Consider the following 23,183-nt stretch of genomic DNA (forward strand, 5'->3'; position numbering starts at 1 on the left):
AAATGACTTGAAACTTCATTTGGGAAAATAAAACAGGGAAGCATATTTTTCAAATTCTGAAGAAGGAAAAGTTAAACAGAGATGAGAGGAGGGTCAGCCCCACTAGATGTTACCAGATATTCTAAAACAATAATTAAATCGTGTGGCTTGAGGAGAAATGTAGATATATAAACTAAAGGAAATCAACGGGGAATTAAACCTTCACTGAATTTAAGTTAAAATGCTTTTAAGAATACATGTGTGCGAAAAAGTAACTGGGAATCAGGTTAAATGAACAGGAATTTGGGGAAATTAAGTAAAGCCTAACCTTAAGTGATTACATATTTTTTAAAAGGTAAATTATTAAAAAAAAAAAAAACCCACCCCAGCCTAAACAGAAAATGAGAGTTCTCCAAATGTTGAAGCTGCAGAAAATAAAGATGTATAAAGAAACTAAAAATAGTTAAAAGTAAAAGAAAATAACTTAACAGCTACTTGTCTCACGTGAAAGGGGCTAATGTCAGCCCTGCAGAAGGACAGGCAGCACACTGACTCCCGAGTATAAACACAAAGGAGGCCAGCAGGTAAGTATCAAAAAGGAAGATAAAAGTCAAGGGAAGAGATCATCCTTCCCAGTAATCAGTGACAAGTAAAGCAACTTCTTCCTCCTGGTCCCTCTCAAAGTACCATTTCTCTAACATGTGGCCTAAGTGTCATCTCTAGTCCCTCACCGACCGCATTTTCTTCAACCCACAACCACCTGGCCACACGTGCATGCACAAAGGACAAGATCAGCAGAACTACGACAAGAGTGGCATCATGTGTGATATCGAAACAGGGGCAAACAATACACGGAGGCAGGTCAGCCTAGTGGTTAGTCTCTAGACCCAGACTGCCTGCAACTGAGCCCAGCTCTGCCTCCAGCTCCCTACTTCTTAGCTCTAAGTTACCTAGACTTTCTGTGCCTCGGGGTCCTCCATCTGGCCACCACACCTCATAGGGTTTCGTGGGGACTGAATGAATTAATAAATGTAAAGCATTTACAACAGTGCATGTGGGTGGTTAAGTGCACCGTCGTTATCAGCTGTTATTATTATTGTTATCCAGTAACAGAAGGTTTGATAAATTACTATATAATATTAGAAAACATTACACATCTTTGGCACCTGGGTGGCTCAGTTAGTTGAGCGTCCAACTCTTGATTTTGGCTCAGGTCATGATCTCAGGGTTGCGAGATCAAGCCCCATGTCAGGCTCCGTGCTCAGCATGGAGTCTGCTTAAGACTCTTTATCCCTCTCCCTCTGCCCCTCCCCCCATTCACTATCTAAAATAAACAAAATCTTTTAAAAATTACACCTCTACTAAAATAATTATGAAGACTGAAAAATGTAGGAAAATGTGTTCGTGATGTAAAAACATGCAAATGGCAATGCATGCAAAACAGCACATCAAATAAGATTAGAACTGAAGTATGTGCATGTGCGCACTGGCTGGTAAGTAACACACCAAAAATAAAGAGTCGTACTGGTTGAAGTGGTGGGGTGATGAGTGCATGTGGCTTTTTGTTGTTGTTTCAAACAGAGCCACCCGCCCCCCCCCCCCCCCCACTTTGAGAAAACTGGACTGTCTTCTCCGCGGTGTCAGATCCTAAGACTGCCTGCCCCACAACCCCCTCAGGTGGCTGCTCTGGGGTTCCTCTAAGAAACAGCAACACCTTCCCAGCCGCAGAAGCAGGACTGATTGGAGAAGCCACCCCCCCCATAAGCACCTTCTCCTTGCAGGTGACACAATCCCAGCTAAGGGAGTTGAAGGCAAGTTGGCCACGACAGTGTGGAAAAGGTTTTCCTTCCTACTGGGAAGGAATGCTCAGGAAGAAATCTCCCTTTCCGTCACCACATTTCATTGTGGAGCTACGGCAGCCATCCTCAGACAGGAGAGGAGGCACCTCGCACACACCAAGGATGACTGCAGCAAAAGCTAACGCTGGGGTCGTGAAGCCATCTCTGAGCTCAGTTATCCAACCCGGGAGCCTCCCTACCTTCAGATTTCTCATTATGGGAGAAAATGCATTTCCTGTCATTTAAGCCATTCTAGCCAAAGTTTAATGTCACCCGATGAAGTTCAAACTTCCTTTGTAAGGCATACAAGGCCATCAGAATGTGGACCCTGACCACTTCTCAGCCCTTCTTTCCCCTGGCACTTTTTTTTTTTTTTTAAAGATTTTATTTATTTGACAGAGAGCGAGCAAGAGCAGGAACACAAGCAAGGGGAGTGGGAGAGGGAGAAGCAGGCTTCCTGCGGAGCAGGGAGCCTGATGTGGGGCTCAATCCCAGGACCCTGGGATCATGACCTGGGCCGAAGGCAGACGCCTAACGACTGAGCCACGCAGGCACCCCTCCCCTGGCACCTTCTGATGCACCCTACCTTCCAGCCACAAGAGTGAGCGGTCACGTGCAACAGAAATCCTTCTCCTGGATGTTCTCTGTCTAGAAAACCATGCCCCTACCTCTCACTCAGATTAAACGCAGTGACTACGAAGACTGTCTTCGGGCTACCCCAGAACAGACCAGTCCCTGTTTTCAGCCTCCAAAGTTCTCTGTACATATATGCCTAGTAAACCACCTCTAACTAACATATACTTATTTCATCCTACCCAACTATAAGGACTTAGGAATTACTTGCAACTGTACACACACACACATACACACACACACAAAGATTTTTATAAAACCTGTGAGAGTAAGTTGCAGACAGCATGAGTCTTTCCTCCCAAGTACTTGACCATGCATCTCCTAAGAACACCCTTGTACAAAATCACAGCACATTTATCAAATTTGGTAAATTTAACACTGATACAATATTCAAATTTAGCCAGTTGTCTCAATATTGCCCTTTATTACATTTATTTTCCTGGTCTAAAATCCAGTTCAGGACCCCAGTGCACCTAGCTGTCATGTCTCGGTCTTTTCCTTTTGTCTAGAAAGGTTCCTCAGACTTGGTCTTTCCTAACTGTGACATTTTTGAAGAGGACAGGCCAGTTGTTTTGTAGAATATCCCTCAATTTGGGGTTGCTTCCTCCTGATTACAGGACACGTAATTATGAAGAGACACACAACTCCTGGATACGGCAGACAGCTGAGACACAGCCACGGATCAGGGTTTTTGCTGCCAACTACCCAGCTTCTGCATCTCAACGTGGTTTTGTGGGGTCCATTCCATAGCTTCTATGGCACTGTGCTGTCCTGAATGTCGAGATCCACTAAGGTCTCCAGATAAAAAGAACAAATTGCAGGCGGGGGCGGGAAGAACACACGAAATAAAGTAAAAAAACCAACTCTCCAACATAACTGATGTTTCTGTTGCCTTCCAGACTCTGTCCACACACACGCACATTTTTACTCAGTATCCTTTCTTTCTTTTTAAAAAGGTTTTAAGTCATCTCTACAACCAACATGGGGCTCGAACTCATGACCCCAAGATCAAGAGTCACACGCTCTACCAGCTGAGCCAGCCAGGCACCCCTACTCAGTATTCTTATAACAAAACAAAACCCCGGTGTGTGCATTTAATTAATGCAATGCTCCTTAATCTATGAACATGAAAATGAAACTTCATCTAAACTAGCAACAAGAGCCATTAAGACAGAGACCGAGTTTCCTTTCTATTTGCCCGGGAGAGGATGAAGAGCCGGTGTCAAGCACTGTAAATCGTTAGAAGGAAATGAACTCCAAATACTTAGTTTGGAACAACCTGCCGAAGCCCCAATTGGCTCTTCCCAGTGTCTCGAAGCACTCTCCCGAAGAGAGGGCGACTGGGCCAGGACAAGAGCAGGTAAACCCAAATGAACAGTTACACAGTGTCAGAGACCAGGTCCCCGATTCCAGTGTGGGAACTGGAACTGAGGAAGGAAAAGGCACACCTGCAAGTGGAACACAGGCACTCAAATCCTGGCTCAATCAGCCAGCCCCACGTCCCTGAACAAACTGTTCAACCTCTGGATCATACTTCCCCCAACCGCGAAACAGGGATAAGAGCCCAGCTACACGATGAAAGCTGGAACAGGCTATCATACTCTAGCACACAAACTATAAAATTTCTTACCTTTAAAAATCCACCCACCATTCCACCACTCTCAAATTTACCCGTGTGGTTTTTCTTAGTGGTTTACTGGAGCTCCACCCCACACGCACATGCGACTCTGACTGCTGTCATGGGTGGTATGTCTTGGGCTCAGTTTGGTTTGTGCTGCTCCACCACACTTTGGCCACCTCGATCACTTTTCTCACCCTGTTTCAGTCCAAACACATCTCACAGCTGTTTGGTTGTGGAAAGAAGGGACTAATTCTGCTTACGTCCTTACCTATCAGTCCAACCACATGTGCACGCGTCCACAAGCAAATCCACAGGGAGCGTCTTTGTAAGACAAGGTGGGCTGGGCAGGGTGTGCAGAGGGCCATCCCCGCTCACAGTGCCGCCCCTCTTCTCCCTGTGACTGTCTCCACGCACATATTCTCTGGCTCACAAAACGGACAAAGGAAAATGAAGAAGGAAAGCCAGGATATTGCAACATACAGAGTGATGCTTTCTACACACCAAAGTGTCCCAACACACAGGTTAGGCAATACCAATCTGAATCACCACAAGTTCTGAAGATTCAAGATTGAGCATCACCACTTCCAATCCCAGGTAGTTTCCCTTTCCTCCACCAAGTCACCAGCGGCCCCAGGAGGGAGCAGAGCTGAGGCTGAACAAGATTCGTGGGACCCAGCTTTCTAGGGGCTCAGCCTTGGCAGGAGACATCCCAATCACACAGCACACACAGCCTGTCATGCTTCCGCAGCCACCAGGAATTTTCTCTCTTTTGGGGCTCTTTGGCCGCCAACCCAGAGTCCGTCCCTTTCATTAAGCGGAGGTGGAAAAAAAGTAGCTACCGGTTTCCCAGTCTCTGTCACACTCCTACAAGGCTGGGGCACCCACGGCACAGAAGGTCTTCATCAAGCACGATCACAAGGGATCACTTCTGGACTGCTTAGAGAAATCTCGCTCCAGGAAACAATCCCCTCTCAACACCGAAAGACAAGGCATCCTACACATGTTCTAAGATCCATTCTTAGCCATCGTTATCAGAAGTCCATATTTCACCTTAAACAAGGGATGAATTACTATCAGGTACTCTGAAAAAAGCTCTCCATTTTACAAATCGAATAGCAGGTAAGTGGCTGAGTCCATCTGCCCGGCCTGTAACATATGAAAGAGTCTGTTCAAATGCAGCTAAGCAAGTCATCCCTAAAACACATCTTTCCTTAGGTTTTCTAACATCTCCTCTTTCTCTCATATTACTTTACTTTTTTTCTTTGAATGACAACTGAGGCCCTAAATTCTCTGACTGGCACAGAACTGATTTTTCTGTCCCAATGTGTACAAACTAGTTTATCAAATCTTGTATTGGCCAGAAGTAGGAACTCTTCTACACTTTGCAGACATAATGAGTGAGACTTAAAATCATGTATCAACTCTCAGTTATAACTCACAAGGCTGTAAGGACCATGAAAGAGGGATTGGGCTCTCCACGAAGATCTCCACCCTGAAGAGGTGAATGAATTCTGGAGAAGAGTGCCAAAGTTATACGATACAAAATAACAATTTTAACACTTAACTTGTTTAGCTGAAAATATAAACGCTTTATTAAACATTTTAAGATACATTTATCTTAACATTTATTACTACTATCGTAAAACAGAAACAAAGAGAACAAAGTTTAATAATGAATTCTCTTAAAATGCTTCCCTGTTCTACTCATCCTTCTCTTTACCCACCCACCCCTTTCCTGCAGCCTCTTTATCCTGCAGGGGACCAGTCAGGCTACTTCTCTCTCTGGATACACCTCGGCATCCAGGCCCCTCCATCCTGTGGCTGGTGTGAAGATTAAATGGCCTAACACAGAATAAGAGATATCAGCCTGAGAAACAAACCTGAGAGTAAGAGTTCAGGTGCTAGGTCCTGTTCACGTTTCTCTACTCCTGAGCATGAAACCCCCCTCCCACAGATGCCTCCTCTCCCCCACCCACGCCCGTTTCTCACGGCAGCCCTCATTCTCTGTGTAAAAGTTGTTGTTTTTCCTTCCCTATTTTTTTTACATGACCTCTGGCATTACTCGTACTATAACTCTGACTATTCAAATGCTTCTCTTAAATCTTAGAAAAGCTAAGCACTTTTATTCATTAACCCTGGAAATTTTTACAAAAAGAATTTTTTTTTTAAAGATTTTATTTATTTATTTGAGAGAGAGAATGAGAGAGAGAGAGAGCACATGAGAAGGGGGAGGGTCAGAGGGAGAAGCAGACTCCCTACTGAGCAGGGAGTCCAATGCGGGACTCGATCCTGGGACTCCAGGATCATGACCTGAGCCGAAGGCAGTCGCTTAACCAACTGAGCCACCCAGGCGCCCTACAAAAAGAATTTTTAATTCCTAAGTAAAAACTGGATACAAAAATTAATCCAAAAAGGGCAATGTATTCTGAAAAAGCTCACATCTAAAGAAGAGGAATCCATAGAATGGTAAACACTTTCATAGGGTTCTAATTCTTAGATGATCTGGAGACCATTTGAGACCTCCATGGTACATTTATCAATACATTACCAATGAGACACTCACAACACAGGAACCACAGCCTGGTCTTGATTCAAGCCCCTCTCTGTCACTCCGACTACACCTCCTGACGTGTTTGCTCAGCTCTAAAACGGAAATGAAAATAGTAGCTGCCTCTAGGCTCACTGAGGAAAAAATGAAATCATACCGTGTGTACATAGTACTTAGCCTGGCATGCAGTAAGGACTCAATACATATCAGTCACTATCTGTCACAGCACCATCTTCCAAGGTTGCTATGCGGGCTGACCGATACATGCCCATCAAGGACCAGGCACCCCTGGTACAGGGTTCATGCCCAGTGACTGTCACTTCTCTAAGGTAAAGTCCTAATAATTTGTGACAATGCTAGTAGAAGTAAAGCTTACTCTGCTTTGAAAATTCGTGGGGATTGTGCAAATAAATAACGGGACAACTCTCCAGCAATGCAGAATTAAAACATTTTTAAAAGGAAAAGCAAGGCGCCTGCCTTTGGCTCAGGTCATGACCCAGGGGTTCTGGGATCAAGGCCCACATCCGGCTCCCTGCTCAGTGAGGAGTCTGCTTGTCCCTCTCTCTCTCTGCCGCTCCCCCTGCTTGTGCTCTCTTGCTTGCTGTCTCACTCTGTCTCAAATAAATAAAAATCTTAAAAAAAAAAAAAAAAAAAAGGAAAAGAAAAAGAAAAAGAACAGAACACTGTTTTCTTAGCATTTAGGCCATTACAAATAATTCTGGAGGGGGAAAGGGACAGAGGGAGAGGGAGAGACAGAACCCCAAGCAGGCTTCCTGCCCAGGGCAGAGCCCAATGTGGGGCTTGATCTCACGACCCTAAGAACATGACCTGAGCCAAAATCAAGAGTCAAACTCTCAACAGATTGAGCCACCCGGCACACCACAAACAATTTTTATCTAGGCATTTAAACAAGTTCCCAAAAGACATCTAACTTTTTTTTTTTTTTACAATGACTATTAGGAAATAATTAAAATAAATTCCTTCTTAAATCTTCTGCAATTCAAGCTTTTTATGCAGACACACTACCCCCTAATTACTACAGAATAATGTTTTACTTCATTCTGAACAGTGATCTTATACTGAACAAAAAGTCCTGCCTCTCCTCAGAATCACTATCCACTCAAGAGCCAGAGCAGACGTGGCTGAGCGATCTGCCTCCTCTGGGGCCTTCCTAGAGTGGGCACGTGTCCTCGCTCTCGGGACTTCACTCCCTGCAGGGACAACTGGGCTTATCTGAGACTCGAATAAAAGTCTGCCCCCCAGAGGATTCTAATCTAATTGAGGAAGACAGGTCATGGACACCAAGTCACAAACTGAAACTGCTAACACACAGATACCGGATTTTACAAGCAAGTGGCAAAGGCGGCTGATGAGAGGCAAACTCTGAGCAGATCTTTAGAAGGAAAAGACGCTGAGAAAGGAACACTGCACATGGACGGGGTGGAAGAAGGGAGCTGAGCAGACAGAACAAGCTGGCCACTTTGCTTGTGGTGGGTTTTAACTCCAACATGGTGGGCTTCCCTCTGCAGGTGTGTGGATGTGATTCAGGAGGGAGGGACCCCACCAGAACACTTTAAATGAAGAAAGGCCTTCTTGGGGAAGATCCGTTGTTAATGTCTTTTAAAAAAAATCACTCATCATGCACAGCATATGACCAAAAAAAAAAAAGAAAAAGCCCCAAACAAAAAAAAATAAAAACCTAAATTCTATTCTCTAAGTGTTGTGTTGAGAGTTATAATTTATTAAACCCAAATTTATAGCTAATTTATGGGACAAATATTCCTGTACCAAAGGATCCATCCAGGGGGACTCTTTTAGATGGTAACCTGTCAGTAAGTACCTTTAAATATTTAAACACCAACAACTATATTGTCTGAAGTGAGGGGAAGGACAGCAGGCTACTGCAGGAGATGAAACTAACTGAAATAAAACTACACTACTTTAGAAACTGTGATGTAAGTCAGAAGGGAAAAACCTGGTTTATAAAAATGCCCTCTATACAATAAGTCTACCCAAGAAGGCTAAAGTCTACTTTGGATCATCATTTACTATTAAAATTCGAGCATTTTTTTTCTCATTCACAAATGAATTTCATGGTTGCTGTGCTTCAGAGATGGAGAAATCTTGCTTCCCTGAATGTTTGCTATTTACCTTTCACTTAAGGAACCCAAGACAGTCCTGACCGCAAGTCCTGTCACCCTGGGCCTGAATCACCAGAGTCCTGGAATCACAGCCAGCCTCCTACCCTCACTCCACACACTTACAAGTTCCAGGGAAGTGCCATTCCCAGAGAGCTAGGACAATTTTAAGTTTCTTAAATGTGGTTTGTGTGCTGTCTCCCTCAGCCGTGAAGGGTGGAGATTTTGAAGGCTTTGTAAGACAAAGGTGGGACAGAAGATGTGGTCACAGCAGCAAGCCACCACCAGACCAACCGTAATTCACTCAGTGGCCCCCAAACGGTAACCAGATGGTCTGGAGCCGAGGGAGCAGAAAGGGTTTCACTGTTCTCCACCACCACGGCCAAGGGGTCACAGAGACCCAGGTGAGGGGCTGGAATCAGCTACCCATCCACTGTGCTACTCCGAAGTCCTAGAGGAGGAGGAATGTTGGCAGCTGGGCTAGGATCTAACCTCTGCAGAAACTACCCCAGGCCACCTCAGACTACTTGGGTACCGCGTGAGAACAAGCAAAGGATGCCCAGAGACCAGGTCCTTTGGCCCAAATGTTGGCAGCTGTGGCCAGCAGGCAGCAACACCGAGTCAGGAGGAAGGGGGAAATACTGCTGTCTGAACTTGCGGTGTCACTGTACAGCAAATAAAAGTGGGCTTATATGTGGACTATAGGAACACCCATAACAGGAAGTAAATCCATTAAGTCCAAAAAGTACACCAACATCCAGACAATGGAGTATTATTCAGCACTAGAAAGAAATGAGCTCTCAGGCCACAAAAAGACATGGAGGAACCTTATGTGTATAATACTAAGTGGAAGAAGCCAATCTGAAAAGGCTACAGACTGCGTGGTCCCAACTATTGGACATTCTGGAAAAGGCAAAACTACGGAGACAGTAAAAAGGTCAGCAGCTGCGGGGGGGCGGGGGGGGGGGTTTGGACAGGTGGAGTCCAGGGGGTTTTTAGCACAGGGAACATATTCGGTATAATATAATGATGGATACATATCATGATACATTTGTCCAAACACAGAACTGTACAACACCAAGAGTGAACCCTAAGGTAAACTGATGATGATGTGTCCATGTAGGTTTATCAAGTATAACACACTCTAGTGGGAGTGCCCATAATGGGGAAGGCTGTGCATGTGGGGGCAGGGTGTGTGTGGAAAATCTCTGCACCCTCCCCTCAATTTTACCATGAAATCTGAAACTGCTCTAAAAAAAGTCTTAACGGGGAAAAAACACCATAGAATTATAGATAAATCGCAAGCGACTAAGAGGTACAAAATGATGGAGAACCACAAGCTGAAGAACAACTTGAGTATCCGTCAACTAGACTATATTTAATAAATAATATACCCAAAATACCCAGTGAGGTCTATGCTGGATATAAGTGTGCTGCTTTTCAAGCTTTAAGAATCCACCAACATATAAGCACTGGGGAGGACAATTTGATGATATGATCAAAATTACAAATGCATATTCCTTTTAACCCTTTATTCTCTTTTTAGGTATCTGTTCTATAGATATACACGTAATTGTGCATGGCTATTCATTAAAGCACTGTTTGTGCGAGAACAGGATTGGAAATAACCTAAATGTCCATCCGTGGGGAGCAGATTAAACCAATTATGGCACATCTCATATAATGGATACCAGCAACTATGGAAAGAGATAATGAAGCTCTCCACATGCTGCTATGTACAGGTGTGCAACAGTGTGTACAGTATGCTACCTCCAGGAACAAGAAAAAGCAGGAAGGGGGCAAGGGAGTCAGGAATAGACAGCGTCTGCTTGAAGAGAGGAACGCTGGAGGGGCGCACAATCTACTCACAGTGGTTACCTGGGGGCACTAGGTGGAGGGAGGGAGGGAAGTTTCACTCTACAGCTTTGTGTCCTCCTCTGATTTTTGAACCCTGTGAATGAACGATTCATTTAAGTAATTAAGGAAATTGATTTTTTTTAAAGGCAGCCCCTGGGGTGTCCAGGCCCAGGTGATGAGCTTCATTCAGCCCAGATGATAACACCTGGAACACTTCCAGTTGGGAGTGTTTGCAGTTTGAAGATGAAATCTGAAACGCACTCAGTATTAGTTTAAAATAGTTTTAGTGTTCACATGAGCTTAAAGGGCAGGAAAAGAGAAAGTACGTTAAAGAAGGACTTTTCAAAAACTGCTGTTTTTTTCCTAAAGGAATGTGACAATCTACATACAGCATTGTGCACCCAATGTAACAGCTAAATGTTGCCCACATTGGGGAAGCCGACAGTAGTTCGAAATATTCAAACATTAGGTGCTGTCAGGTCCCGCGGCTTCCAGCAACATCAATGGAGAAACCTCTAACTGAAAGGATTCTGTTAGAATCGGAGCTTGTAACAAAGGAAGTGGTAACGGGACATGCCACTAAAACACAATCACATTTTCCTATCTTTGGATGGCACCTCTAAGTTAATTTACACTTGTTCAAATCATTCTTGCTAGAGGTCTAAAGGTTTTGCAACAGAACTAAACAAAACTCCACTTGTCACCATTTAACAGATTCTTCTAACCACAAAAACGAAGATTTTTGCTTTGGATCTGATTTACTCTTTCACTAGTTTTGTGATGAAAGTATGTTGTTTATGGATTTTTTTAAAGCATTCAGAAGAATATAGAGTGCAAAGCAGAGAGCCCCCCAAAACATCTTCAGTTCCCCGCTGCCAAGAAAAACAATTTCTATAGATTTTCTTCTGGAAATCTAGGTACACACACTTTTTACTACTGAGAAGGACCTAATTATCATGTATGTTTTCCATCCTTTTTAAAGTTAATAACCCTCAGACTTCTCTTCCTTTTGAAGGGAAGATCGCTTCCCTTCCCCAAACCGCCATGGCAGGGGACTCAGCCACTCCTCTTCTGAAGGACCTTTTGGTCACCTTAATTTTTGCAATCTCTAGGTCAATTAACTAAATTAAAGGTCTGGAGTTAATGTGAACATTCTTAGAAGTCCTACCAAACAAGAGACTGATTTTTACTTTATCTGCTTGGTGTACAAGTAGGTTATTAAGCTAGAGATATGTGTATATCATTAATTAATAAGATGAATAATAAAAACCTCTGGTTTTAGGAATCTCTTCCGGAACCTGGGAAACTAGGAACAGAGCATGGTGTGAACTGGTTGCATGACATGTAACATGATGACAGCAGCAAAATCTCCGACAGTCTTCGATTAATTTTTGTGAAACTTCAATTCTTCCTATTTATAGTACAATGAAAACACTGAAATCATTTTGTGTTAAGTACAGCACCAAAATATTTTACCATAAAAAAAAGGATTTTTAGAATGAAGCCTGCTCTTCAAATATTAGTATCTGCAACAGATCTGAGGTATTTCTCAGTCAGGAGCGCACTTCGAGTGGGAGCAACATGCATGCTGGGCCACTCTGGCAGGAAAGAGCAAGGGAGGGCACGCGCTTCCGCCCGCACAGAGTGCTCTAGAAAGGCGCACAAGCAGCAGCTAGCGCGGGCTGCCTCCAGGGAGGAGGTCTGAGGGCTCCAGGGGCAGGAGAAGGAGGCCCTCTCCCAAACCATCTTTCATGCTGGTTGCAAGTTTGAGCCATATGAATACGTTACCCATACTCTCAAAACAATTTTTTAAAAAGTTTTTGAAAGAAAATTATGTTTGTACAAAAAATTCCTAACATCTTAAATAAGTATACAAATTCTGATTCATGGGGCTTTTCCTCTCACAAACAGGGCTTGCGGGGAAGAGAAGGCAGTTGTCAACTCTCCCAGCAGATAGGAACATGGATGGAAAAATACACCCTTGGAAAAGCTGATCTAGATTTCTGGAGAACAAATCACAGTTGCTTCCTCCAATTACCCTGGACGCAATGGGCTTCTAAAATTTTGTATTGTTTTTCAAGCCCTAAAAGGATGATCTGGACTCCCTGGTCTGACACTGGAAGCTCTCCACAACCTTACCTTGCCTTCAGGTGCCCAGACTGAGTCCCCCAATAGTCCTTCTTCTACGAAGTTTTCCTGAACGCGGCCCTGAAGCCTCCATTGCAGCGCTGATCTCAGTATGAGATCAGACAGACACTGGTGGGCCTGCTGGACTGCCTGGCCACACCACCACAGCTCCGTCCAAGAGGACGGAACCAGCACTGGGGTCATCACAGCCTAGCAGTATCCCACACATAGTAAGAACATATCGCCGGTTTGAGTGACATACGCATTTAAATCTTTGTTGATTAAAAGAATGAAGCGGTACAGCTGAGGCTGTATCCAGAGCGGGACCACCCTGGCAGTCTCTGCCTCTCGGAAGCAAGACCACGTGGCCTCTAAATGGTAGCCCAGTGAGTGTAAACCAAAAATAAAACTGGCTTCTGCAAAAGCTGTTACACACTCAGGACTCTCAACTTCCAGACCTTCACGATGGCTATTTACGCCATTCCCTACACCTGCAACAGTACTCTCCACCCCCATCTCCTGTCCATCTGCAGGTCTCCATGGAAATGTCACCTCTCCCAGAAGACCTTCCAAGACCTTTGGAACAGACTCTGTTCTGTGCCCCCACCATGCATGGGACCATCATGCCTGGGGACCTCCCCTCCGAGGTGCTCGGTCACACCAAACTACAGCTGCCTCCCATGAAGGCAGACATTGGACTCATCGCAACATACTAAATGTCCAGGGAGGACCCCACAGCGTAAAATATTGTCTAAATGGGTAAAAAAATCCTACATCTAAAGCAACAAATACTTTTGAAAGTGTCTTTAGAAGAGGGTCCCTTGGAAGGAACTTTTGTCCTCTAGGTCATAAATACCTTAAAACTATGAACAAATGACATAAGTAAATGCACTCAGGGCTGTGCTGTACCACACAGCAGTTACTAGCCAGAGGCCGCTGTTGACATGTACATTAATTAAAATTAAATAAAATCTGAAATTTAGTTCCTGAATTACATTAGTAACAATTTGCTGGTGATTCCAGTACTGGGCGTGCAGATACAGAACCTGGCACCATCACATAAAGTTCTACTGGACTGTGCTCACTCAAATTACCATGAGAACACGGGCATTTCAAACAAAGGAAACGTCCCAATCTACTCTCTTACTGTGGAGAAGAAATCAATTTTTCCTTACACTTCCAAAGACTGAGAAAGTCACCAGTGCAAGCTAAAATAGCCAATTATCTCCCAGTTATTCAAATGATTCTCTTACAGATTTTTAAAGAGAAGTTCAACCCTGGGCAGACTGTGCTCTTCTTCAAACAGAACCCAACCCCATTATTAGTAGAGGCACAACAAAAACAGGATAGAAAATCTATCAGTACTTCATGCCTTTTAGTCATTTTCAGTGAAAGTTGTTTACTAAATAAAATGTAAATAAGATTTAATGTAAAGACACACACAAATTAGGAGGAAAAGCTCTTTGTCCACCATGTCCAGGACAGAATCTGTAGGAGAGAAAACCCCCCACAATACAGCAGAAAGCTCACTCTGCCCCTTTCCAGAGCAGTGGCAGCTGAACCAAGGGAGAAAGTGAACTTCACTGACACTTCTTTCGTCTAATCAACCTGACTAAACTGGACAGTGATCCCAAGGCCATTTCTCCTGTTTTAGAAAAAGCCTGTTTTTATGATTTCTCCATACTTGCTTTTCTTTTTTCACTAAGTCCTAACCTAAATCAACTTCTTGTTGAAAAACAATTTCATTTAGACTTCCATTTTCCAATAAAGAATAGTTTTTAACTTCAAACACAGACTGAGTAAAGTGTGTCAAACTATCACCTGGTTTGCAGGATTCCTGAATCTCGGCTTCTAATTCATTCTTTTGCAAGTTGATAGAGCCAACACTCAACACCAGCCCTGGTGCAGGAAGAGAACTAGGCAGGGGCGGCATCATCCCATTTATTCAGCGAGAAACTCCATGGACGCGGTTCTGGGTCAGACTCTTCACCTACATCATCCCAATCCCCACCAGCCCACAAGGAAGCGCACGACTAATGTTTTCCCAAACAATTAAAGACCAGTAATAGCTGCTGCAACCTGCTACATACCAGTAACCGCAGTAGCCCAATATACAAAGTGAGTCAAAGTGATAACGGAAAAAGGGATTTTTTTCCCCTGGAGAAAAAGATCGCCACCCTCACCTACCCAAGCTCAAATGTAAAGTCACTGGCCCAAGTCACAGAACTGACAAGCTGAGAGCCGAGATTCAGCGTCCACTCCGAGCGGAGGCCAGGGCTCCTTCCTTACTATCGCACTGCCCGCCTCTCAGTATAAAAAGCTCTGACATTTCCTTCAACTCTGAGTCATGGGTAGAAGGTTCTACTTTTAATCAGGTGACAAATACTCAAAATATTTTAATCCAAAGGAACTGGGTCAAGCTTTTATAGCCCGTAATTGTCAAAGCAAACCCTAATTATTTGATAGATTTCTATAGTTCTGAGTGTCGTCATTTGGTTTGTAATCAAATACTGAAATGTCCTTTATTTAAATATTGTACAAGCCTCTCATAACAAGAGTTTTTTTGGGGGGGGGAGGTTTTGTTTGTTTTTGTTTTTTGCTATTTCATTGGTTATTCTAACTACAAAGTTAAAACATGTATAAATGGTACAGTTTTGGTTAAAAAAATCCAAAATATTTGGGTGGTAGTGCAAAGGGAAGCTTTTGAAATAATAAATAGAATCTGCTTCACAGCAGAACTGTACAACCCCATTAAACAGCTTACCACTGTTAAGAACCACCTACTGTCTACGCTGTGGCACAGGTGCATTAGAAAGATGGGCAAATTAAGAGATTTTTAAACAGTAGCAGATAGGACACCTAGAAACAGGAAAGTCAGATATAATCAGGTGAAATTTTTTTCACCATTAGATTTTACTATTCTTAGTGATGGTTCCACTAAACATTCTTTTGATTAATGGAAATGAAACACGGGGGGAAATGTCACATGGGATGATGTCTTTCTAAGGGGAAGGTTTAAAAAGAAAGGAATTCAACTTTTAGACATATAGCTCAGAGATAGCCTTGCTTCCCAAATTTAGAACCAGAAACACCCTGAAGGCAGTTTTTCAACGTCAGCAACAGTCATTCCCTATATTGTCTAAAATCCTGGGGGGAAAAGGAGTTACTTCTGCTTACTTGCGTGCCTTTCCTGCACCCGTTCCCTGCATCTAAAGAGCTCTCCTGCAAATCAGAGTGATTCACGGCTCACCAAGTCCAGGCTGGAGCTGGGCAACCTCTGCCATACTCCCACAGGACCCTGCGTGTGGCTCCATCTCAGCACTCCCGACAGCAGAGCACAGTCCCCACAGAAAGCCGAATGTGCAAAAGCCCCCCAAAAGGCACTGCCACAAGGGATTACATTTCTCCATCAGTGATGTGCTGCAATGTGAGAATTTCCCTGAAAGCGAAGTTTAAGACTGAGCTGGACAAGTGTGGCACCCCTCCCCCAGTTAATGCAGGAGCCGTGGACAACCACACCAGCCCCGAGGAGCCCATCAAGCGTAGGATAGCATTTCTAAGGAGGGATGCACCACTAGGCAAAGGCCTAAGAGTGGGCCAGGGAACAGCAGGCACGTGTGCTGAAAATCAGAGGGGATGGCTGGGAGTTTGAGAGCTTAGGAGACACAGTCTGGGGCAACTAGAAGACTTCAATGCGAGCCAGGGGCCACAGATCATACCCACAGGCCATACACGATGACACTCACGGAGACGAAACTGCTGTGAGTGGCCAGAGTGCCTTTCTTTTCTTTTTCTTTTTTTTTAAAGATTTTATTTATTTATTTGACATAGAGAGACACAGTGAGAGAGGGAACACAAGCAGGGGGAGCAGGAGAGGGAGAAATAGGCTTCCTGCTGAGCAGGGAGCCAGATGCGGGGCTCGATCCCAGGACCCCGGGATCACGACCTGAGCCGAAGGCAGATGCCCAACGACGGAGCCACCCAGGTGCCCTGGCCAGAGTGCTTTTCTTAACACTACAGAAGGCACAGACCCCAGCAGACTTCCCCAGCTGCCGGATGCCTCGTTCTGGCTCAGCAGGGGAGGCACCGGAGTACAGGAGTGCAGAGGGCCCACCGGGCTTGTGGCTACTCTGTATACTGCTACTGCCTAGGTACTTCAGACTAAATTGTTATTATACATGTGGTAAAGAACCAGAATCACCTATTCATTTGCTGCAGGAACAGTCCCTGAAATATGCTTCAAGTTAGTTAATCTTCAGAATACACCGCACCACCTAAGTTTTTGCAATTTTAAAATTTCATGGTCCTGTTCCTATTACAAAGACATATAATTGAAAATGGAGACAAAAATCAATAGTCTTGACTACAGAATTCTTGGCTACATCCCCACTGAGTGTGTTACACCGCAACCGATCTGCCTGCTTGTGGGCCTACGTGGACGCATGCGCATGGTGACTGTCTCTGACAGATCCATCAACAAACAGGTCTCTGGTCCAAGGAGCCGGGACCATGGGGCACATTCACTTTTCAGAAGAGAAAACCAAGGATCCTCAGATCACGAATCCCACATTACATCAGGGTCCCACACTGTGGCCCAAGAGCCAACTCCTGGCTCTGACAAAGTTACTAGTATACTGGCACATAGCTGCGCCCATTTGTGTACTTACGTCCAGGGCTGTTTCCCTGCTGAAATGGCAGTGTTCAGTATGACAGAGACCATACGGCCTGGAAAGCCAAAAATATGATCTTGGGCCCTTTACAGAAAGTCTGTCAACCCTTGTATTACAAAAAAAAGGTTTGGGAATGGTGCAAACCACAGCCCGGCGCCCTGAGGCTCAGAGCCCGGCAGCATGCTAGGGCTCTGGAAAGGCCTTGCAGTAAAGCTCCTCAGCTATTCCCAGCCTCGTGTGAGCACAAAACCTCTTCTAAGAAATGCTTCTTTGCATGTCTTCTAGTTTTCTTGGAACATACTCGGAATGCTGGCTTGAATTAAGATGGAAGAGGTGGTGTCCTGACTAATGGCACCCAAGAACTCAACTGGCTTAACACAAGTTTTGCTCATCTTGAGCAGCTCACAGTAAGATACATTTCATCCTAACCAGGGAAGGCATACTTTGGCAAAATCATTTTTAACTTTTGTTTTCAAATACACTAAGTAAAAACACAAGGTCAGCACTTACATGGCCCCAAGTAATCACGTACTTTGTCTCAGAGCCACAGTGGCACTAGTTACAAGTTGTAAAAACACCGCTACTGGTGTAAGCACAAGCTCCTCCGTCCCTTTACAGGTTGTCTCCATAAGGTTTAAGAGTTACGGGATCGGGGCACCTGGGTGGCTCAGTCGCTTAAGCAACTGCCTTCCGCTCGGGTCGTGATCTCAGGGTCCTGGGATCAAGCCCCGCATCCGGCTCCCTGCTCCGAGGGAAGCCTGCTTCTCACTCTCCCACTCCCCTGCTTGTGTTCCCTCTCTCTCTGTCAAATAAATAAATAAAATCTTAAAAAAAAAAAAAAGAGTTACGGGATCACACTCGAATGTCCCACAGGAGTGATTCTCGGTGGTCTGCTGCACCGAGAGGCACCCCTGGTGGGGCTCGTACTTACCCATCATCATCCCTGAGCAACTTCAACGGAGCCCTAGGTTATCCAAAAGTCCCTACTTTTCCAACACGTGTAAAAGTCAAGTCAAGTCATGAAAAGCCCTGGCCCTAGAAGTCTCTACAAAAGTTTGTTTCCTATTTAGCCAGAACTCAATGAAGAGATGAAAAAACTTGACTGGTCCTCAATTTTCCACTGCCATCCGCAGGAAGGTGAGACCAAACTGCTGCACCAGAACCAGAGGGAAGAGGGAGCCAGTGCCCTGCACCCCCAGTAGGAAGAACACATTCTGCTTCCCCCCAGAGCTGGTAGCAGACTCCGCCCCCCCCAAATTTACTTCACCTGCTGGAGTTACGCTATTGAAACTTGCCAAGTACAGCAAGCTCCTAAATCCATGATTCAAGCAAATTTCCGGTTTATGGACATAGATTTGTAAAACGAATATACACAAATTATTTACTTTAACCACCTAGGTTTGGTTCTGGTTTTGGGCGGATCACCTCTCTCATCTGGTTCCTTACCTAGAATGGGCGGTTAGAGTATCTTCCCACCCTACCTCACAGGATGCTGTGAGGACCAAGCTGAGGGGATGGAGAGAAAAGCACTCTGATAAGTAAAACACGACACATGCATAACAGATCGTCATTTTGTTGTGAAAGGTATTTTGGTTGATAACCATATTTACCCCAAACTTTCTTTAAATATGGTTTCCTATGGCATTTGAAGGGATTCACTTTATAAAGTATATCACAACTGCTTAGAGACACTTAAACAGGATCGGATGAAATAGATCTGTGTTCAGTTTTCAGAAGACAGTCTTTAAAAACTTTAACTAGTCTATCTGTTGTATGTAAATGTGGCTTCAATAAAGCTGACCAAAAAAAAAAAGTCCACCGCTTGCCCGGATATTTACTTCTCCTTCAATGTTAAATCACGAATCCCTGCTGTTGAAAAACACTAATATGCTGTTTTAATCTGAACATATTAAATAAAGAAGTTTCCAAAACACACAATTAACTATATACTGGAAACACACAGTCCTACCTCTTATAATGGATGCCAAGTGAAGGAAGACTGCACTTGTGAGAAAGCCTTCGACGTAAAACAAGAAAATGCTACTTCAACAACAATCTCCTGATGTTAAATCCAGAGCCACTCCAGAGCTGAGGTGTGGGTGAGGTCAGAAGTCCTATTTTTCCTTCTTCCTCTTGCTACCTTCCTTTGGGGCACATTCTCTAGTACCGAATCCCCTCTCCAAACTCTCCTCAGAAGCCTTCCCAGCCTCTCCTGTCTGTCATCAGTGGTAATGACATTTATCACTCAGAGATGCCACCTTACCTCTCTGGCATGCTTTATCCACATCCACACTCCCCCTGCTAGACTGTAAGTGCCCTGTAGGGAGTACCCTGGCCTGTAAGCTCACCAATGGCAGGAGTACTGTTCTCTCCCCCCAATGTGAGCCCCCCCAGACTCACGCAATGGACACCAATGGCTCCCCAGGCCAGTCCCCACAGACACGTACTGCGTGGTGGCAGTCCAAATCATTCTGGTTTCTTAGGCCATCCGGCCTCCTCCTGCTCCTCCTTACATGCACAGAGTTCCCGTCACTCAAAGTTTATCATAGAAACAGAAAACACACCTTGCTCCACCTGGTCCAATTTTCTCCGGGGAGCCTCAAAAACACATCCCCTCACTACAGTGAGGTTGAGTCTCCCTACTTTCCCATCTAACCCAATGCCCTCACTCCTTTGATTGCACGTAATGTGATTCCTTTAATCCTTTATTTGCTTAATATATATCCTTAAGATCTCTGTCTCAGACTAGTAGTTATGGGAGACAAGGTTGTACCTCGTTTAATGTGCTGCATGATGATCCCTTCCTTGGCCCCCACGCTAATAGACTCTTGCCCGATAACGTGACGTGATGAACATGGAACCAAGGGAACTTGACATAAGTATGATCATGAATTTTACTCTTTAAATGATTTAAATTGGAGCTATTAAAAACTTTTTTTGTTCTAGATTTGGAAAAGAGCGAGCCCTCGTGCCTTGGGAGGATCAATGTTGGAAAGGAAGGGGAAAATAAGTGGCCAAGAAGGAAAAATCCTCTCAGATAAACTTTGTTGTGATTTAGCAGTGCATCAAGTAAATATGTGACCATCCAATAACAGAATTACCCAAAAAGGTCATTCTCTGGGCTCCATCTTGGAAAGAGCTGAATGTATATAGTTGGGACAAGCCTTTCTGTTAAGTCTTGTGTTAGTAATTTATCCCTCTATAGAAAACACAATCTGTAATACACTCCTTCAACAACAGCAAAGCTGCAAGGCCATTCAAAAAGTTACCAGTTTCAGAAGACAAGCCTCAAAGCTGAACTTGCCTGGTATGATCTATGTTTCACATGATTAAAGACTTTTCACTCAAACACAGCAAGATTAATGAAGCAAAGGAGATCTGTTCTGCAGTAAAAGGGCATTTAGATCATGGTTGTTTCCACATTTCTTACTTCAGACAAGGTGATTTGACAAAATAAACATCACACTCAATTCTTTACCAATTAAAAAAAAAGCATTAGTGACTTTTATGTCTCATGAGACTTATTTACTACCCCCCCCCAACCATTTAACAAATTTTATTTAAACTAGACAAGAATCTCCTTATGGCGGATTTTTTAAAAGTCGTTTCTCTCACGCCTACATTAATATTCTAGGAATTGTGTTAAAACTGAAGCCACAAAATTCAAGTAGTTTTGTTTCAACAGGAGAAATAAAATTTTTAGACCATTAGTAGAAACATGCCAGTGGCCACAGAAATATTTGCACAAGCTGAACAGCTGTGTCTTCTGCAAATCTGAAGGCATTGCTGCGGCAATATAACTCAATTTGGACCCATTCATTATAAACTGATTTTCAGATGCTGCTACTCCAAGACTGTACTGGAGAAATGCAAGCAGCGCACAAGTTTTTTACTGCAAAGGAGAGCTCTGAAAGAGGAAATACAACTCGATCATAATGCTACCGTGAACCAGCCCAGAAGAGCCCAGAGTTATTAAATGAATAGAAACTAAAATACTTCTTAAGCAACTGATGGGATTACCTCAGGAAATTTTCAGGGATGCTGTTTTCAAAGAATGTTTTATTTAATACCGTGCTAAAAAAAAAAAATTTGGGGGGGGCAAAAAGTGCAATTCCTACATTCCTTAACATAATTTTTTAAAATACATCTACACTGTAAAAGCCACACGAGCTCAAGTGGAGATTGTAGCCCGAAAGGATCTGCTATCTAACTTTCTTTTAAGGTTGTGCCTCTGAAATTAAACACACCACAGCAACTTTGATGACATCTTGCTAACGAAGTTTGGGCTGGTGAAAATGGAACGACTTAAGTGACCAAACAACCAGAGTTTTCAAGATAACTGCTAAGCATTTTCCCAAGGAGCACATTCCAAAGAAACTTCCAACTCGTAACTCCCAGGCTGGATGCTGCTACGAGTGTCTTCTGGTCGCAGCGCTGCGAATTGTGCTACTAGTTCAGAAAACACTTTGGGTCCCCCCGTTCGCCGCACTTTTTCCTTCCCGAACCATGAAACCTACCCTCTGCTGTCATCCCTCCAGGCAGCCCCGCGTGTGCCGACGCACGGCGGCACAGGGAGGCGCGTGGAATCCCCACGAAGACGAGCTCGCTCCACTTTACTTTTCCTCCCCGCAAGTACCGCTCGCTTTCGGCGCGCGGAGGACTCCCCAACTCCGGGGCGGCCGCGAGCGCCCGGGAAGGGCCGGCCCCCACTCGGGGCCCCGGCGCAGTCTGGCCACAAACTTCCCCTCGGCCGGCCCGGCGGGGTCCCGGGAAGTGGCTGCGCGGGCCTGCGCCTCGGGGAGGGTCTCTCCGGCGCTCACCTGGGGGTGGGCCCCCGCCCCCCGCTTGGCCCCCCCCTCACCTGTGCTGTCATTCGCCGAGAAGCCGGGCGAGCTGAGTTTGGCTCGTTTGGGGTTGGGCGGTCCGTCCAGCAAGTTCTCGGCCATTTTCACCTGCTCGCGGAAACAGCCCCGAGCGCGGGCGGCCGGGCCGGCAAGGGCTCTCGGGCGGGGGTCGGCGCCGGCCCCGGCCGGCTGCGAGGGGAGAGGAGCGAGCGCGAGCCGCGAGCCGCGAGCGAGCGCCGAGGGAGAGGGAGGGCGCAGGCCGGGTGGGGGAGGCGGCGGCCAAATCTCAGCCACAGCAACAGCGCCCCGCAGCGCTCACCGCCCGCCCCCGGCCGCCGCCGCCGCCGCCGCCGCCGCCGGCCGCGGCCCCCTCATCCCCTGCCCGCCTCCCGAGCGCGACACTCCGCGGCGGGGGCGCCCCGGCGGCCCGGCCGCCCCCCGGGGCCCGGCTGGCAGCGACGGCGCCCGGCCGGGCGGCTCAGGCAGTCCCCGGGAACATGGTGCCGCCGCCGCGCCGCCGCCTCGCTCCCCCCCCCCCGCGCCCCACTTAATTAATTCGCTCGCGGCCCGACGACCGGGGGGCTCCGGGCTCCGCTCCCCGCCCGCGGCCCGCCGCCGCCGCCGCCGTGAGGAAAAACAATGCGCGAAACGGGGCCGCCGCCGCCGCCGCCGCCGCCGCGGCCCCCCCACCCCCCGTTCCGCCGCCGCCGCCGCCGCCGCTGCCGCCGCCGCCGCCGCCGCCGCCGCCGCGGCTCCGGGAGGCCGAGCCGAGAGGCGAGCGGCGCCGCCGGAGCGGGCGCCGAGGGCCGGGCGGAGCGGGCCGGCCGGGCGGAGCGGGGTGCGCGGGCGGTTGTGGGGCCCGGGACCGGCGGGGCCGAGTAGATCGCGCTCGAAGCCCCGGTCGGGTCCGCGACAAGATGGCGGCTGT

The 23,183-nt window shown here is 46.0% G+C and overlaps 1 protein-coding gene and 1 long non-coding RNA gene across 9 annotated transcripts in view; both read right to left on the bottom strand.

Moving 5' to 3' along the window:
• The window catches only part of CREBBP (CREB binding protein), a 124,109-nt gene extending 101,182 nt beyond the window's left edge, over positions 1-22,927 (bottom strand). For 4 of the 8 annotated variants that reach the window (XM_064592461.1, XM_064592460.1, XM_064592457.1 and 1 more), the window contains exon 1: positions 22,273-22,927. In XM_064592461.1, coding sequence (XP_064448531.1) covers positions 22,273-22,357 — 85 coding nt within the window. In that variant the 5' untranslated portion in view covers positions 22,358-22,927. Of the gene's footprint in view, positions 1-21,928; positions 22,200-22,272 lie in introns of those variants that run through there. The other 4 variants (XM_054506576.2, XM_045870400.3, XM_064592456.1 and 1 more) reach the window with 2 other exon arrangements.
• On the bottom strand, positions 1,929-21,920 carry LOC135364528 (uncharacterized). The gene is made up of 2 exons (XR_010411818.1): positions 6,635-21,920; positions 1,929-5,582 (listed from the first exon to the last, which is right to left on the bottom strand). It is a non-coding gene; the product is annotated as an uncharacterized LOC135364528 (long non-coding RNA).
• Positions 22,928-23,183: the final 256 nt, after the last annotated feature.

Source organism: Mirounga angustirostris, unplaced genomic scaffold (assembly GCF_029215605.1).
Source record: "Mirounga angustirostris isolate CCGP_5_RB_7025 unplaced genomic scaffold, mMirAng1.0.hap1 SCAF_5, whole genome shotgun sequence".
Taxonomy (NCBI): domain Eukaryota; kingdom Metazoa; phylum Chordata; class Mammalia; order Carnivora; family Phocidae; genus Mirounga; species Mirounga angustirostris.